This window comes from Triturus cristatus, chromosome 3_1, assembly GCF_964204655.1.
Source record: "Triturus cristatus chromosome 3_1, aTriCri1.1, whole genome shotgun sequence".
Taxonomy (NCBI): Eukaryota; Metazoa; Chordata; class Amphibia; order Caudata; family Salamandridae; genus Triturus; species Triturus cristatus.
Genome location: NC_140583.1, coordinates 351,771,379 through 351,787,905, shown reverse-complemented (window position 1 = coordinate 351,787,905; position 16,527 = coordinate 351,771,379). Strand labels below are relative to the sequence as shown.

Below are 16,527 nucleotides of genomic sequence, written 5' to 3'. Positions count from 1 at the left end.
GGAGCAGGGGAATACAGGGAGCACAGCAGCAAGAAGTAGCAGAGACGCACGGGGGGCACCCTCGAGGGAGGCAGGAGACTGAAGAGACAATCCCCATCCCTATTAGAATAAGGAGACTAATTCAGTTACTAAACTGATACCCCAAAAACAAAGAGAGATGGCTACTGGCGGGCGGTTTCACAGAAGGCTTTACTATACCTTATAAGGGACCTCTAGCCCCGCGACTGATCAGCAGTCTAAAATCCATAAGAGACAACCCAGAAGTAGACAGGCAGAAGGTAAGAAAGGAGGTGCAGCTGGGGAGAGTGTCAGGCCCTTTCAGCTCTCCTACATTGGAGAATCTCATAGTGTCCCCATTGGAGGTGGTGCCAAAGAAGGTGGTAGGGAGATAGTCTCATACACCATTTGTCATACCCTCAAGGAAATTCAGTAAATGACTGGTTGGAACAAGACAGCAGCTCAGTGTCATATGCATCACTAGATGAAGCAGAGGATATGATTAAGCGGTGTGAAAAGGGGGCGCTGCTGGCCAAAACAGACATAGAGTCCGCTTTCCACCTCCTACAAGTACAGCTACAAAGTTACCTCTTGCTGGGTTTCCAACTAGATAGGGCTTATTATGACAAGTGCCTACCTTTGTGTTCTGCAATTTAAAATGCCTACTTTGAGGCCTTAAGCATCTTTTTAGAAATGGGAACTGGGGGCACGTCACCTGGCTTGGGGGCGCACACACTACTTGGATGACTCTATTTTCATTGGCAAACCAGATTCAGAGCAATGTGTGGCCCTACTCACCCAGTTTGAGGTGTTGGCAGCAGAGCTGGGAGTTCCAGTGTCCCCAGAAAAAAGGGAGGGCCTAGTCACCAGGCTATCATTCCTGGGAATTGAACTAGACTCGTGGAAGGGATATGCAGGCTGCCTAGCGACAAAGTAGTGGAGCTGCCGCGGACCTTAAGCCAATTGCTGCAAAGAAAGAAGGTGACATTGGGGGACACTGTAAGGGAAACTGAACTTCGCTAACAGGGTAATCCCTGCTGCGTTCCCGTTCGCCAGGCGATTGGTCTGGTTGATCAAAGGCATGACAAAAATACATCACAGGGTATGTCTCAACCAAGGGGTGAGGTAGGACTTGGATCTGTGGGTCACATTCCTAGTGAAGTTCAATGGCACACTCATATGGATGGAGCCCTGGGTGTCATTTGAGCAGTTGGAGCTCTTCACGGATGCTGCCGGAAGCCACAGCTTCAGAGCTATGGTCATCTGCCCAGTGGCCAGAAAGTTGGCAAAGCACCGGGATCACAGGAAACATCACACTCTTGGAGCTATACCTAGGAACGACAAAATGCCCGGCGTGTTGTGACTACTACAGCAGTTGGTAGGATGCCAGTTGAGGGCTAACATACCGATTAGGATCAGATACTGTGCAGGGGTAGCAAACGCCATAGCTGATGCGATCTCTCATTTTCAGTGGGACAAATTCCATGAGCTTGCACCGAACGCAGAGCAGACCATGACACCAGTACTGGGATACCTCTGGAAGTTGGTGGACAGGGATTAGCGATGCTGGTGTACAACACCCTGGCCCCCAAGACTGCCAAGAGATACTTGCTGGGAGGTATTCAGCAGCATGACCAACACAGCAAGCTTGAGCAGGGTCACCCCGACAGGGGTACCATTATTCATAGAATGGGCATTCAGGAACGGGAGGACAAAGTCATGTGCACAAGCACCCCTCAGCGCTGTGGCACACTTTGCCAAATTGGCAACTGGAAAGGACCCAACAGGGTCAATTTACTGTAGGGCAGCGATAAAAGGCTGGGGTAGACTGCCACCCAGGGCCCCGGATAAGAGGAAGCCCATTGATTTCAGGGTCTTGAAGGTAGTTCTGGGCACACTCCCAGGGATATGCACAGGATACACAGGATACCACAAGGTTGTGATCAGAGAAGTTTTTGCCCTAGCTTTCTTTGGGGGTTACAGGATTAGCAAACCAGCGGCACCTGCCAAAGGGACACCTGGGTTGGCATGTGGGTACATGGAGGACATACACATGAGGAACGAGTACATGATAGTGTGCCTAAGATGGTCCAAGATGGGCCACGAAGGCAGAGGGCAACACACAAGGTTAGACTGCATAGAGGACAGAGCATGCTGCCCACTGTGCCTCATGCCGGAATATATAAGACAGGACGTCCACACTTCCAGGCCACTGTTCTCAAACAAAGATGGGTCATGCCTCAGCCCTCTCCAATTCAATGCAGTAATGAGGAAAGCCTTAGGAAAGATGGCCCTCCATCCTAGGGAGTTCGGGTCATACTCTTTCTGCACAGGGGCAGCAACCACCGCAGCCCACCCGGGGTTAAATGCCAAGCTGATTAAGAAATTGGGCCACTGGACTTTGGGTGCATTCAAAGGGTACATCTGGCTAGCCGGGATCAGAACTATGTTCCTCTCCCAGCAAGTCCTGTGGCGGGCCAGTGCAAGGTGTAGAACCTGGGGCATTCCTATATCACACGGATGCAACTGTGGGTAGTGGGGCAAAGAGATTTCAAAGGGATAGGGCTACAAAACACGGTTGTAACCTGGTTGGGACAACCAGGCGTGAGGTGGGATCAACTTCGTCCCGCCGTGCAAGAGTCACTGCCACATGGAGAATGACCGGATGCAGTGGTCATTCACCTAGGGGTAAACAGTCTGGCAAACATTGGGAGAAGAGAGCTGCTAGGGGCAATGACAGCGGGGTTAGTGGTCCTGGCCAGGCTGATTCACCAGCCGACATCATATAGTCTGAGCTAATAGCCTGCCGGGTATAGAGGGGGAGCAGTCAACCAAGGTGTGGTGGACATGTCAAGGTGTAAACTAAATATCATCATGGCAAAGATATGTAGGGCTAACAGCTGGTGATTCCTGCGTCACAGGCTGATCAACCTCAAGACACCAGGTTTTCACTCATAGGATTGGGTCCACCTAACTGGGGTAGGAATGGACATGTTATTACTCAACATAGTTGGGGTGCTAGAATAGCTGAGTTTCTCTAGAAAGGGCAGAAGGGGGAGCTGCCACCGATCGGGAAACCAATTGGGAAAATGATGGCAGCATGGCATAGGCAGCACAGAAAGAGACCTAGAAGAAAGAGTAACTTAGTTAGAAGAGCTGCTCAAACAGTGTCCTTGGGATGCCTCAAGGCAGGGACACAGGGGAGCAGATGACAGCACACAATGACAGCAAGAATAAATGCGCTGCTCAATCATTGTGCTTGGGATGCCCCATGGCACGGACATGAGGGTGCAGGCGACGGGCCAGCAAGAGTCCAGGAAAGCAGAATGGCTCTTGCATCCTGGGCCGAATCTGACGGCCGGCCACAAGGTCAGTAGCGAGGTAAGCCTAGAACCCGCAGAGCCCGAGACACCTGAGAAAGGGGCCATTGGGCAGGGACAGTACTGTCCGCCAGAAATAGAGATAAACCTTTGGGACAATGTTTTATTGAGAAGTTCAATATTTAACAAACAAACATCAGTCGCGAATAACCAACCAGTAAATTGTGAAATGTATGATTTGTGTTGTGTAATAAATGAAGTCATTTATGCACCATAAACTGCGTCCCCTAATAATTTGAAGGGGGTGGGGAGGATGATTCATGGTATGGGAAATAAGGATGGGGTGAACTCACACGCTTTGGAGGGGTTCGGTATTAACATGACACCGAGTCCACCTCTCACTTTGATTAATCAATCCCGCCTACACTCCCGCCCAGTTTCTGCCAGGCCAAGCCAGTACATGGCTTGAGACAAGTGAATAGGATGTGGAATGAGCTTTTATGAGGGGCAAACCATTGATGAAGGAGTGTGTCTAGGAAACAGCTGGCTCATGATGTAATGAATCAAAGTGAGAGACGGATTGCCGGCAAGTAATTGAATCTTTTATCCAAAATGTGACCTGTTGTGGTGGTAAGGAAGGCGCTGAATTGACTCTGCTGTCATAATGCATCACCTATATTTTAAGTTTCTTCAGTAGTTGAGTGGTAGAGATGATGCGGAATTCTTGGTGCATGAAGTTAATCAAAATATTTGCTTTTTGTATTAAAAAATGGAAAGGTTAATGCTACATATTGTTGTCAACCTTTAATTTGAAAAAAAGTGACTGGCTGGGTGCAACTTTAGACATTACTTATTCCCAGGGCGAGACTTTCTTCACTGATATGCTTTGCTAATGTGTCCGCAGATTCACATGAAGACGATGCCTGCGGCCATGTTCAGACTGCTAACAGGACAAGAGACGCCCCTCTACATTTAAGGCATGACGTGATCAAAAGACAAAACCGCACAGGACCACGTGAAAACGAACAAGCCAAGCCTTGAGAACAAGGCACCTTTCAGGAGTACATTTTGTATTTTGTCAGAGTGGATCTTGAGAACAAAACCCGACGCTGAAAGACTCTGAACCCCAACCCCTACAAGGCACTGCTGGTTTCTCTCTACCCCCTGAAGGATGGCAGCTTCAGGCTTGGACACAGCCATTTCTTACCCATCCCGGAATTATTTTACATGATGCTTCAAATGGTTTTTTCATGCAAACCAGTGACGAGAATATTTATTTGTAATTTCCACTTAGCGTGTTTTATGTATGTCTCGTTCGTAATGTTTGATAATGTTGTTCTGAATGTGATTGTGTGATGAGCGAAGTCAAAGAGACAGTGAGTGAAGTGTGCCAGTTAAAGAGATGAATGGGCTCGGAATTCAAATGGCCATCAGTTTTGACTGTCTAATGTCAACTTAGAATTGTAAATATTTTTCTTTAAATGATCAAATTCTGTAAAATATAAAAATAAAATAGGTTTTCTCCTCCAATTGCTAAAATGCATCCTGTCCTACAGCTGGTAACAGTTTAAATGTTCGTGTTTCTAGAGGTGTGCAAAGGTTTTTTTTACCATGAATTTCTTGAAATTATTACGAATACTACAATTAATCATCTTTCTTCGGGAAGGTTTCTAAATGTGAATTTTCTCTCCCTTTCTTTCTTCGGGAAAGTTTCTAAATGTGAATTTTCTCTCCCTTTTTAGGATTTTTCAAGAAAAATAAAGATCAACAAAATCCATCCATTTCCGAAGTCACGAGAAAATAATATTAGAATTAGCATCTCGTGAAAACGGCACATACGTGTTCAGTGCCATCTAGTACTTGCGAGGCAATGCCCCAGTTTGTGGGAAAAACCACACCAGGGTGTAGATGTAGGTAACGCCGAGTCTACTGTAGGGCCATTAATCAGAATATATGCAAGACTCCGCTCGTGTAATAAAAACTTTGCACACCCCTAGTGTTATTTGGTTGTGCATGTGGCACATTTATATCAGACGGGCCAACTAGAGACTGATGTTACAACCTAAACAGACATCATCAAGCAAAAGGGCATTTCTTATTTCGGGAGATTATTGGTGATGCAAGCTTGGGTACAAATAGTTGTTTTTCTATTCAACTGCTAAATGGTGAAGATTGTAAGTCAATGCAACCTACAGACCTGTTAGAGATGCATTTACAATGCACCCGCTCCTAGTCACCTGCTCTGAAACATATCCTCTTCGGCCTTGGGGAAGAAGAGAGCCTTCATTTCAGAACCGTCATCGCTCCTCGATGGCTGTACAATTTCCGAACCTAGCGCCTACAAGACTTCAAGGCGCTGCTTCACTTTGACTACAACAGAGGAGTATTCTTTCACCACAGGACCATTGTTCATGAATGTAACTTTCTTTCGAACAACTAAGGAATCCAGACCATCAGCAGTATTAGCCAGCGCAGCCCATCATGAACATGTTTGCAATAGGAGATCATTGTTTGTGGGTGTAGATTCTGTCGGAATTTTGGCCAAGACCTTGAAGCTGAACACTGTGACTTGCGAAGCCTTACCCTGCAGTAACCTAAGCTTTAGGCATACTGAACTTCAAGGAACTATATATGTGTTGCATGCAGCTTACTAGAGAAAACGTTGCCTAACATTACGAAGAAATGTAATAAAGACGGCATGATTTTCTGGGTTTGTTTCGTCCTTATGTTTCAAAGAACAGTAGCCTTTTTTAATTCTGTCAAATGTAATTTTCAATTAAACCTGAGTTGTCATGGCCTTGAAGTGTAATTCAATTCAATTCAAAATATTTATTTTGGTCACTTTCGACCATAAAAGATACAGTTATAAACACTTTGGTTTAAATACAATTGATATAAATATATAAGTTACAATTGAACATAGTAGGAGCATTTTAATAAAATAGCAGTTGGATTACCTATTTCATCTATCGCCATTAAAACGTATATATTACAATGAATACAATAAAAGCTAGGCAAAATTAACAAGGCAACGTTGATTTAAAAACCATAACTTTTTCTTCTGTATATACATCAATTTCAATTTGGGTGAAGTTTTCTAATTGAAACATTTTTTTTTATTTTTTTTTTATCGGTTCGGTCATTTCAGAATCACAATTTCCCATAAACACCCATAGATCTTAAAGTGCAAGTGCAATATTCACTAAAAACATTTACAAAAATATACACAATCCTAACCTGTTATAACTTCAGCCCAGCTTTGGCTCTTATAAGGCTCACATTGAATAAATATCTACTTACACTGAAAACAATCAATTGTGAGGTGTCAGTCTTCAATATACGTTCAGCCTCACTACAACATCTAGTATTCAGGTTTTTGCAAACTGGCTTTATCCACCTTTTCCTAGGTCTATCATATTTGGGACAAAAGAATAATATATGTAAATCATTTTCTTTATTGTTGTTTGAACATAATATACATAGTTCACTACTTTTGCCATCATGAATGTTGCCCTATCTTGATTTATTGGCATTTGTTTGAAGCACCCCATATCTAAACTTCATGAACAAAGATTTCGCTCATTGTGGCCATTCCTCATCCAGAAAGGGTTCAAACTGTGCTACATCTTTAAACAAAAGAAAATTAGACGTTAATGACCCAATAAAGGGGCTATGTAGCACACTATTATTGATGTAGGCCCAAAAGGTGGACTTTAACAGTGTCTTGCAAGCTAGTGTCAGCTGGGCTGGTACTTCCCAGTAGTGAGATAAGCCCAACTTCGACATTTATTTATTTATTTAGCGATTTATAGAGCGCCTTGTGACCCGGAGGCATCCCCGCGCTATGAGGTCAGTGGAGAGCTGAGGGGAGGGGGAGGGATACTATTTGGGAAAAAGGAAAGTTTTCAATCTTTTACGAAAGAGGAGGTGACAGGATTCCAGACGCAGGCTGCGAGGAAGTGAGTTCCATCCTGAGGACGCTTTGACCGCAAAGCGTCGCCCACCGGTGCGTACCTTCCTGAATCTAGGGACAGTGGCCAGGCGTTCGTTGTCCGAGCGCAGGAGTCTGGGAGCTTTGTAGGGGGTGACCATGTCTTTCAGGGCAGCTGGGCCTACACCGTTGATGAGTTTGTGGGCAGTGCACAGAGCCTTGAACTCTACCCTCTGGCGCACAGGAAGCCAATGTAGGTCCTTGAGGGCAGGCCTGGCCGAAGCTCTGGGGGGGGAGACTCATAATGAGCCGCACCGCCGCGTTTTGAGTGCGTTGGAGTTTCGCCAAGGTGGATTCGGGGGCACCGAGGAAGACGGCGTTGCTGTAGTCTAGCCGGGCAAGAATGAGACCCTGAACTAGTAGTTTTCTGGATAGGGGAGGAAGAAGTGGAAGGATCTTGCGGAAGGATCGCATGAGTCCAAAACAGATTCCTGCTGTTTTGGCTGCCTTGGTGTTTATGGTCAGCTCAGGTTCCAGCCAGACTCCCAGTGTCTTAATTTCCTTTTTCGGGGTTGGCACCTCACCGAAAACGTCTGGCCAGACCGACGGGGGAATGGTTGTCCATTTCTTGCCCATGAGCATGATTTCAGTTTTCACTCCGTTGAGCTTCAGAGAGGACTCGCTCATCCAGCTGTGAACGTCCTGGAGGCAGTTCAATAGGTTGTCTGGGTGGTTGTCAAGGTGAGATAATGAGACGACCAATTGCGTGTCGTCCGCATAGCTCACTATTTTTATCCCGTAAGGGGTAACGACATCCTCAAGGGGGGCCATGTAAACTTTAAACAGGGTGGGACTAAGCGAAGACCCCTGGGGGACTCCGCTTGAGAGTGGTAGAGGGGCAGAGTGTGAGTTGCCGTCCCAAACCTGGAATGAGCGGCCTGATAGAAAAGAGTCTATCCAAGCGAGCGCAGCGCCCGCGATTCCTGCCCTGGCCAGACGATGGAGAAGGACACGGTGGTCCACCGTATCAAAGGCTGCACTGAGGTCCAGGAGGATCACTGCCACTGATCCTCCTGAATCCAGAATGCACCTTGCCTCCTCGATGACAGCGAGGAGTGCGGTGTCCGTGCCATGGCCGGGGCGGAATCCAGTTTGAGACTGACGCAGGAGTTTGTTGGCCTCGAGGTACTGGGAAAGTTGCACATTAACCAATTTCTCAGCCATCTTGCTGATGCATGGGAGAAGCGAGATTGGTCTGTAGTTGGCCATGTCATCAGGGTCCAGTTGAGGTTTTTTGAGAAGAGCCTTGACAACAGCGCTCTTCCAGTTCGGAGGAACAGAGCCTTGCGAAAGAGAGATGTTGATTAGTTCCATGATAGTGGGAGCTATGCTAGGGGACACTGTTTTTAAGGATCTTACAGGGGCAGGGTCAAGGGGAGAGCCGCTTTTCATCTTGGCCAGTGTAGAGACTACTTCGTTCAAAGATACTGCTCTAAATGTGGACAGCTGAGGGTGTAGGCTGTTACCCATAGGGTTAGTGGCCGCCTCTTTGTCCGTGTGGTTGGATGGACTGGTAGGTGGGAGGGAGGCTAGTATCCGGGCAATTTTGGAATCGAAGTAGGTAGCCAGTTCCTTACTTCTGTCCGGAGGAGGTGGGTGCGAGGAGGGTGGCGCTGGTATTTTAAGTAGTTCTTTGGCTATGAGGTAAGATTCCCTCGCCGAGTTGGAGGAGTTTTTTATTCTGGCGTCATAGTAGGCGGCTTTGGCAAGCTTCAAGGTGGATTTATAGATTCTTACCGAGCTGCGGTAGGCATCCTTACTGGCATGGAGCCAGTCCTTTCTCCACAATCTCTCTGCTTTTTTGCACTCTTTGCGGAGAGATCTGAGTTCAGGGGTGTACCAAGGGGCAGAGCCCATTGTCCCGTTTTTTTCCTCACGAGTTTTTATGGGGAGGATGGAGTCGAGGGAGGTGGAAATCCACTCCCTGAACTGTTTGTCCGCAGCGGTCGGGTCATCCGGGAGCCTAGGGGTTGTTGAGTTTAGGGCTCTGGACCAGTCCTCCGCCGAGAGTCTGGCCCATGCCCTATCCCTGGTATAGGTGGCTGGTTTGTGGGGTTTCCTGAATGCCCCTGGTAAGTGGATAGTGACCAAAAAATGGTCCGTCCACGGGAGTGGGAGAGAGTCTTTAATTTGAAGGGGATGGATGTTAGTGAACACTGGGTCTAACAGATGTCCCTTATTGTGTGTGGCTCCGGAGTTGGCAAGATGGAGGCCGTATGCCGCCAGGTCATTGATCAAGTCGGATGCCCCTGTGTCTAGAGGGTCGTCGAAGTGTATGTTTAGGTCTCCTAAAATCGAGAAATTGGAAGTAAGATGGGCCAAGGATGATACGGATTCCAGGAGAGCGACCGCAAAGGGGCAAAAATGGCCGGGGGGGCGATATACCAGTAGGCCCGACAGGGTACTGGTCGGGGCTAACTGGATGGTAAAGAGGCAGCTTTCGGAGTCCAGGATTTGGGCATCGCTAGCTCTGCAAGAGAGGTGATCCCGGTAGATAATGGCTAGTCCGCCTCCTCTGCCGGAGGGGCGTGGTTGGGACTGGATAAGGAAGCCCGGGGGAAGAGCCATGACTACATCCGAATTTGAATGGTCGGTAATCCACGTTTCTGTAAGGAACAGTATATCCAGGTCGTGGTCTGCTATGAGGTGATTAATGAGCAGGGCATGCATGGGTAGCGACCTGCAGTTTAATGTGGATATTTTAAGGCCCGGGGGTGGAACTGGAGGTTTGGGGAGTTGTAACTGGACTGGGTTGCAGATAATGCAGCTAGTAAAGGGTCCGTTTAGATCGTGTATATAGTTGCAAGTGCTGTCGTTAGTGGATCTGAGACAAAGAAGGTCTCGACGGGAATAGCTTACCCTTGTGGGAGCTGGATCCGGCATAGGTTCTGGCCCTAAGCCCGGTCGTGCGCGGACGGGCGCAGACGGGCTTGCCTTAGGTGCGCCTTTGGCGCGCAAACGGCGCTCCCGCTGCGCTCGTCCACTGCGCTTGCGCGGCAGGCACATTTGTAGGAGGTGTAGGGGGCGTGGCCTCCCGTGTGGGCGTGTCTCCGCCTTGAACTGCGAAGGAGGAAATCACTGGTGCAGCGTTAAGATCCGCTGTGTCAGGGGGTCTGCGGGGGACTGCTCGGCGCGGTGCACAGTGCGTAAAAAGGTTTTTTTAAAAGAATCAAACACAATTTTTAAAAGAGTAAATCCTCCGGTTTTCCGCCTCAGAGGTCAGCACAGAGCAACATGTTTAAGCCATGGGATGTCCCTACTCTTGTTGTTTCTCATAATCTCTTCTAGGCCTTCCTTATAATGTAGCAACTCTGGGGTTGACCTGTTAAATGGTAGCGGCAGTCGTAGTCGATAACCTTTCAAGTATTGCCCGGCGGTAATCGCCTCTTATACCATTCGATGCTAAACCAACAAAGAGGCAGGCGCCGGAGACTGGAAGGCAGGAAACAAAGTTTTATTCCGTCGGAGTGGAACACATCAGATCAGACAGCGAGGTATCGTCACGAGGTGCTCTAACTGCATCTCTGAGGCCTGGCCTCTTATACACAGGTTTATGACTTTATTGCAGGTTTATCATACATGGCACATTCTTGAGATCGCTTTGATACATGGAAAGAACATCCTCAGAATCCCCACTTCAAGCTCATTCCCACACATATCTACAGTGGAAGTCCCCACCCCACCCACAGTAGGAGATGGCTATCACACAGCTGGACATTCCGCCAATTCCCGGGGGTGTGTGCAACCGGTCGGGTCTCAGGGGGTGGGGGGCCTTGATCTACTGTAATCCCTTTGATGTGGGGTGTTTCCCTTACAGTAGGGGCAATAAACGGCATCCGCAGGGCTAGGTGATGGCCTGGGATCGGTTCGGACAACTGGGCGCAGAGGAAGGGGGTTATCAAAGAGATGCATGACCATGTATGGGATGTCGGTCAGGCGTGGGATGTGGTTCCATGGCAGGGTCGCGCAGAAGGAGAGGGTTTATGGCCCGTGTATGAGAGAGCGGGGGTGGCCGGCGCGCGGGGGAATGCTCGCAGCGCCAGGGGGACGCGCTGGCGATCGGCAATGAGCAGGGAGTGACCAGGGTGCCTAAAATGGCTGCCGTGCGCTTTCCTGTGTGTCGCGCTGGGGAGAGACAAGATGGCGCAGATAATGTTCAGTTCGCAATCTAAATTTCCACAGTCCTCCCTTTTAACATATCTCGCCAGCTTGTTTAGTTCGGATCTATCCCCATAATACTACGAACTTCCACCTCATACAAAGCTTTCATTCGTTCCGCTTCAAAGTTCAAAGTCTTAGGGCAGATGCAGTTCATAAAAAGCGAACATAAAGGTGGCAGACACTGAATCCCCAAGCAACATCCACATAGTATCACAATCGGTATTAGGATAAATGAAAACAGCCTCCATCCCCAACTTCTAATAGTGTCCCAAAACCAACTTCCCAGTGACCATTCTTCTTGCTCCTGATGAACCTCTGCGGAAAGTCTGTGGAGGTGTTCAATTGCTTTGTAGACTGAGGGTGAGTTATCTGGTACGTAGGTACAACAGCTGGACCCAATTATGCGGCATGCTCCTCCACGATCAGCCAGAACCACATCTAGAACGAGGCGGTTCTGAAGAGCCACCAGGCGGACGGCCTGAAGCTCGGCGGTGTTGTTGGCGAGGATGCCAGCCGTAATGTTCATCGCCGTTTCGACTGCCTGAGTTAAGTGGTGGATGGCACGGCTGTTTGCCATTGGACCCCAGAGTGGAACAAGTCCTTTTACTGCGTCCATGAACTGTGCTCCGGTGGAGTCGGCTTGCACAATGTCTTTGGCACGTTTCTGTCGGTGATGGTTTGCTGGAGCCACATATGTCGGAGGAAGGACAAAAGCGATGTAGCAGGTGCCTCCCCAACCTTTCGGAAGCCAGGTGTAGGCCTTAGTACCACAGACGAAGTACATATTTGGGGAGGTAACAAAGGAGAGTGGATCAACTGAGTCCAATGTTCGGGTGATGAGGCAGGAGCTGTGGCCCACCAGCTGCGCCCCCAGGCCTTCGAGGCACACAAGTCCAGTGATGTTGATGACGGATAGGGCCACTGTTAGGGTGGCGGCCGTTTGTTTCCGGAGGTAAGAGAAGGTGGGTCTGGCTGGGTTGTTAAACACCTGCATTTCAACTCGTTCTTTGGCAGGGATGTCCATGTGAAAGGAAGTGTTTGATCTCAGAGGACAGAAGGGGGCAGAAGTTTTTCCAGTTTTGTTCAGCCAGAACCCATGGTAGAAGTGTGACACAGTTTTGCCGGAAGTGGCATTGTCCTTGTAGCTTTCTTGCAGGAGGATTAGCCAGGCGAGGCAGGAACCATGGACAGAAAAAGGTGAAGGGATGAAAGGGATAGAGTGTCCACAGATCCAGCAATTAGTGGCATTGGCGGCAAGATTGTGTTGGTGGAGCAACTGCACAAAAGAGTTATTCCAGAACTCCTTACGCCTCTCTCGGAGTTGGGGTGAAAGTGAGATCAGATGGTGTTCTCTCATGGTGGTAGGTTGAACGGTGGTCAGCAATGTCTTGTGAGCAGGTGCGCTCTCCTCTATGATCCAGAAGGTGACCACGAGGAGAAGGCAAAAGAGAAGGGTAACGAAAAGTGCAATAGTCTTTGAGCTGTGCATTTTGTCAGTCTTTGGGATTTTGTAGTGGATCTTTGGGCGTCCGGTTGCTTCCATCATCTTCATGTCGGGTGCTTCCATCACCTTCAAGGGACTCGGTAGCGGGCAGAACCACAGACTTTGTTTAGTTTCTCTCCTGGTGGCCTTTGAGGTGGCTAGGCAACCGCTCTGAGATTTCAACTTAGTTTGTGGTCTGCTTAGCCGAAGTTCCCTCCTTTCGTCGTAGGTTATACCCTTCCTTGGATGGCACAGTGGGATCGGGATATTTCGTTCATTCAAGTGTCTCTGTATCCGGGCAGTGGCTCAGGGATGGTCGGTCTTTGTCCAGAAGTTCCTCTTGGGCGGTGATGTTGTCCGTGGTCATCAGGGTTGATGATACCTTCTTGCAGTGGTGTGCATGCAGCCAATTGCGCTTCCCCTCCACTCGAAGAGCTGTTCGGGTGGTGATCAGAACTTGCAGGGGGCCCGTCCACCGGGGCTCCAGACTCTTGGTGCGCTGGAAGTTACGCACTAAGACAAAGTCACCGGGTTGGATGTCGTGCCCGGGGCCCCTGGAAACGTCGGGAATGGCTTGCAGCACCTGCTGATGGATAACAGACAACGTTTTAGTTAGGTTGTACAAATAGTCAGACATGAGGACGTCCGGGACGTCGTGGATGGATGTTGGTTTCGGTGCAGTCCAAAGGTTCATGGGCTGCCCGAAGACGACCTCGTAGGGGGTTAAGTGGTGTTTGGTGGGGGTGGAACGCATTGATAGCAATGCTAGCGGGAGAGCGTCTGGCCATTTCAGTCCTGTGGTGGCAACTATTTTTGCTATCTTAAGCTTCAATGTGGCATTATGTCGCTTAACCAAGCCTGCAGATTGGGGATAGAAGACCGCATGGAACTTCTGTTTTACTCCCAGCCCCTTTAAGATGAGTTGGATAACCTCGGCTACAAAGTGGGGGCCGTTGTCGCTCCACAAAATTCGACAAAGGCCGTACCGGGGGAAGAATTCTTTCAGTAGTACTTTTGCGGTAGTCATAGCGGTGTTGTCGCGGGTTGGGTAGGCTTCCACCCACTTGCTGAAGGCGCACACAACGACAAGTACGTACTTCAAACCTTGGCACCTTTCTAACTGGATGTAGTCCATTTGTAGGACTTCAAAGGGGTGATTGGGAACCCCAAACCCTCCCCGGGGTACAGCAGTTCCTTTCCCAGGGTTGTGTTGGAGGCATACCAGGCATTGTTGGAACAGACGTTTGGCTGAGTCTGGGATTTTGTCGTTGTGCCAGACTTTGGAGATGAGTTCGATCATGGGAGCAGACCCTATGTGTGCGGGGGAGTGTGCCATGGTCAGCATGGGGATCAAGTATGAGTCAGGTAGCAACCATTTGTTCGAGTCTTTAGTTCGCCAGCAACCGTCATCGTCCTTCAATCCCACCCGTGCCCATTCAGTTAATTCGTGTGGTGAGCTGGCTAATTGGATGTCCCTAATCGTTTCCCTAGCATCCTTCCATTTCTCAGTTTGTGACCTGGTTACGTACATACGGGTCGTGGACCTATTCTCGGCTGTGGTTCGGGCAGTAATGTCAGCTAGTGCATTTCCCTGTCCTATAATGTCTGTCACTTTCTTGTGTGCCTGGCATTTGATCACAGCCAGCCGTGTGGGGAGGAGGACTGCTTCGGTCAGGGCAGAGACTAGATCTCCATGCAGGATGGGTGTGCCATGGGAAGTCAAGAATCCCCTCTCCTTCCAAAGGAGCCCAAAGTGGTGAACTACCCCGAAGGCGTATTGACTGTCTGTGTAAATGTTTGCGGTTGTCCCTGCTGTCAGGATGCATGCTCGTGTGAGAGCAATCAGTTCAGCCACCTGTGCGGATCGCTGTGTGATGCGGGCTGTCTCAACAACTGTTCGGGCTGTGGTGACTGCATAGGCAGCTGAAGTGGTGCCATCGGGGAGCTTGATGCATGAGCCATCCACCCATAGTTGTCCGTCAGGGTCCGGGAAGGCAGTATCTCGAAGGTCAACCCTACTCTTGGTCTGTTCGTCGGTGAGAGTCACGCAGTCATGTATAGGGGGCGCATTGGGGTCAGTGTCAGGGGGAGGTAGTAGAGTGGCTGGATTCAGAGTGGTGCATCGTTTCAATGTGATGTGGGGTGCAAGCAGAGTCAGTTCATAGCCAGTCAGTCGTGCGCTAGTCAGGTGTTGGGTCTTGGTCTGGTTCAGGAGGGTGTCAACCGCATGGGGAACCAATACAGTGAGGGGGTTCGAGAGCACGATCCCCTCACTTTGCCGGATAGAGACAGCAGCGGCGGCTACTGCTCGAAGGCAGGCGGGCAAAGCTCTGGCTACAGGGTCAAGAGTGGCAGAGAAGTAGGCACAAGGGCGTTGTTTAGGACCTATGGACTGGGTTAGGACAGACAACGCGCATCCCTCCCTTTCGTGGGTGTAGAGGGAGAAAGGTTTAGTGTAGTCTGGGGTTCCTAGGACTGGTGCCGAGCAGAGGGCGTCTCGTAATTCTTTGAAGGAGGATTGGCATTCGGATGTCCAGGGGAGGGGGAAGGGGACATCTTTAGCCAACAGGGAAAGCAGAGGTTTTACAATAAGACTGAAGTTTGGCAACCACTGTCGATAAAAGGAGGTGAGGCCTACTAGAGACCGCACTTGCTTCTGAGTTTTGGGAACAGGGGTTTCTAGGATGGTCTGAATTCGGTCAGGGGTAAGTTTCCTCCCGTCCTTGGATAGGAGGTGGCCTAGGTATGTCACTTGGGGTTGGCAGAACTGTAACTTCTTCCTGGAGACCTTGTGACCGTTCTCCGCGAGAAAGTGGAGGAGGTGAATGGTGGCTGTGACAGCAAGTGGGGTGGTGTCGGCCGCCAAAAGAATGTCGTCGACGTACTGTATTAACACCACTCCATCGGGTAATTGGACTGCATCTAGTTGTCTCTTGAGGGCTTGGCTATAAATGCTGGGACTCTCAGTGTAGCCTTGGGGTGCCCTACAGAATCTGTACGAACGGGCTTTTAAAGTGAAGCCGAACAGGTAGCAGCTGTCTGGGTGGATGGGGATGGAGAAGAATGCGTTCTTGAGATCAATAACAGTAAAGGTGGTGGCAGTGGACGGAATCAGGGTGAGGATGGTGGTGATGTCTGAGACCACGGGGTACTGAGGTATGACTACTTTGTTAACTTCTCGTAAGTCAACAATGAAGCGGTATGCTTTCTCATCTCCCTCGCCTTGCTTCTTTACAATGGGTAGGATAGGGCTGTTGCAAACATTACTGACTACTTCTTCTACTACTCCTGCATCGACTAGGGACTGGATGATTTCCACCAATGCCTTCTCGCCTTCGGGCGATATTCGATACTGTGGAAGCTTTGGGAGCACTGCGTCCGGTCGGACGGTTATGTGTACTGGGTCGATCACCATGCGCCCTACATCTGAGTCGGTTTTAGCCCATAGATGTGAGGGTAACGTGTCGAGTAGGGACAGGTCAGCATCAGTTATAGAGAGCATACGTCGTGTGCGACAAGGTCTGAACAGATCTGGATTATCTTGCAGGATGACTCGAACTCCGTCTGGGGAACAT

The 16,527-nt window shown here is 49.2% G+C and overlaps 1 protein-coding gene across 3 annotated transcripts in view; it reads left to right on the top strand.

The window, feature by feature from the left end:
* APBA2 (amyloid beta precursor protein binding family A member 2) overlaps window positions 1-6,024 on the top strand; it is a 1,094,297-nt gene extending 1,088,273 nt beyond the window's left edge. For all 3 annotated transcript variants that reach the window (XM_085644084.1, XM_085644086.1, XM_085644085.1), the window contains one exon: window positions 4,222-6,024. In XM_085644084.1, coding sequence (XP_085500210.1) covers window positions 4,222-4,293 — 72 coding nt within the window. In that variant the 3' untranslated portion in view covers window positions 4,294-6,024. The remainder of the gene's footprint in view (window positions 1-4,221) is intronic.
* The last annotated feature ends 10,503 nt before the right edge of the window (window positions 6,025-16,527 follow it).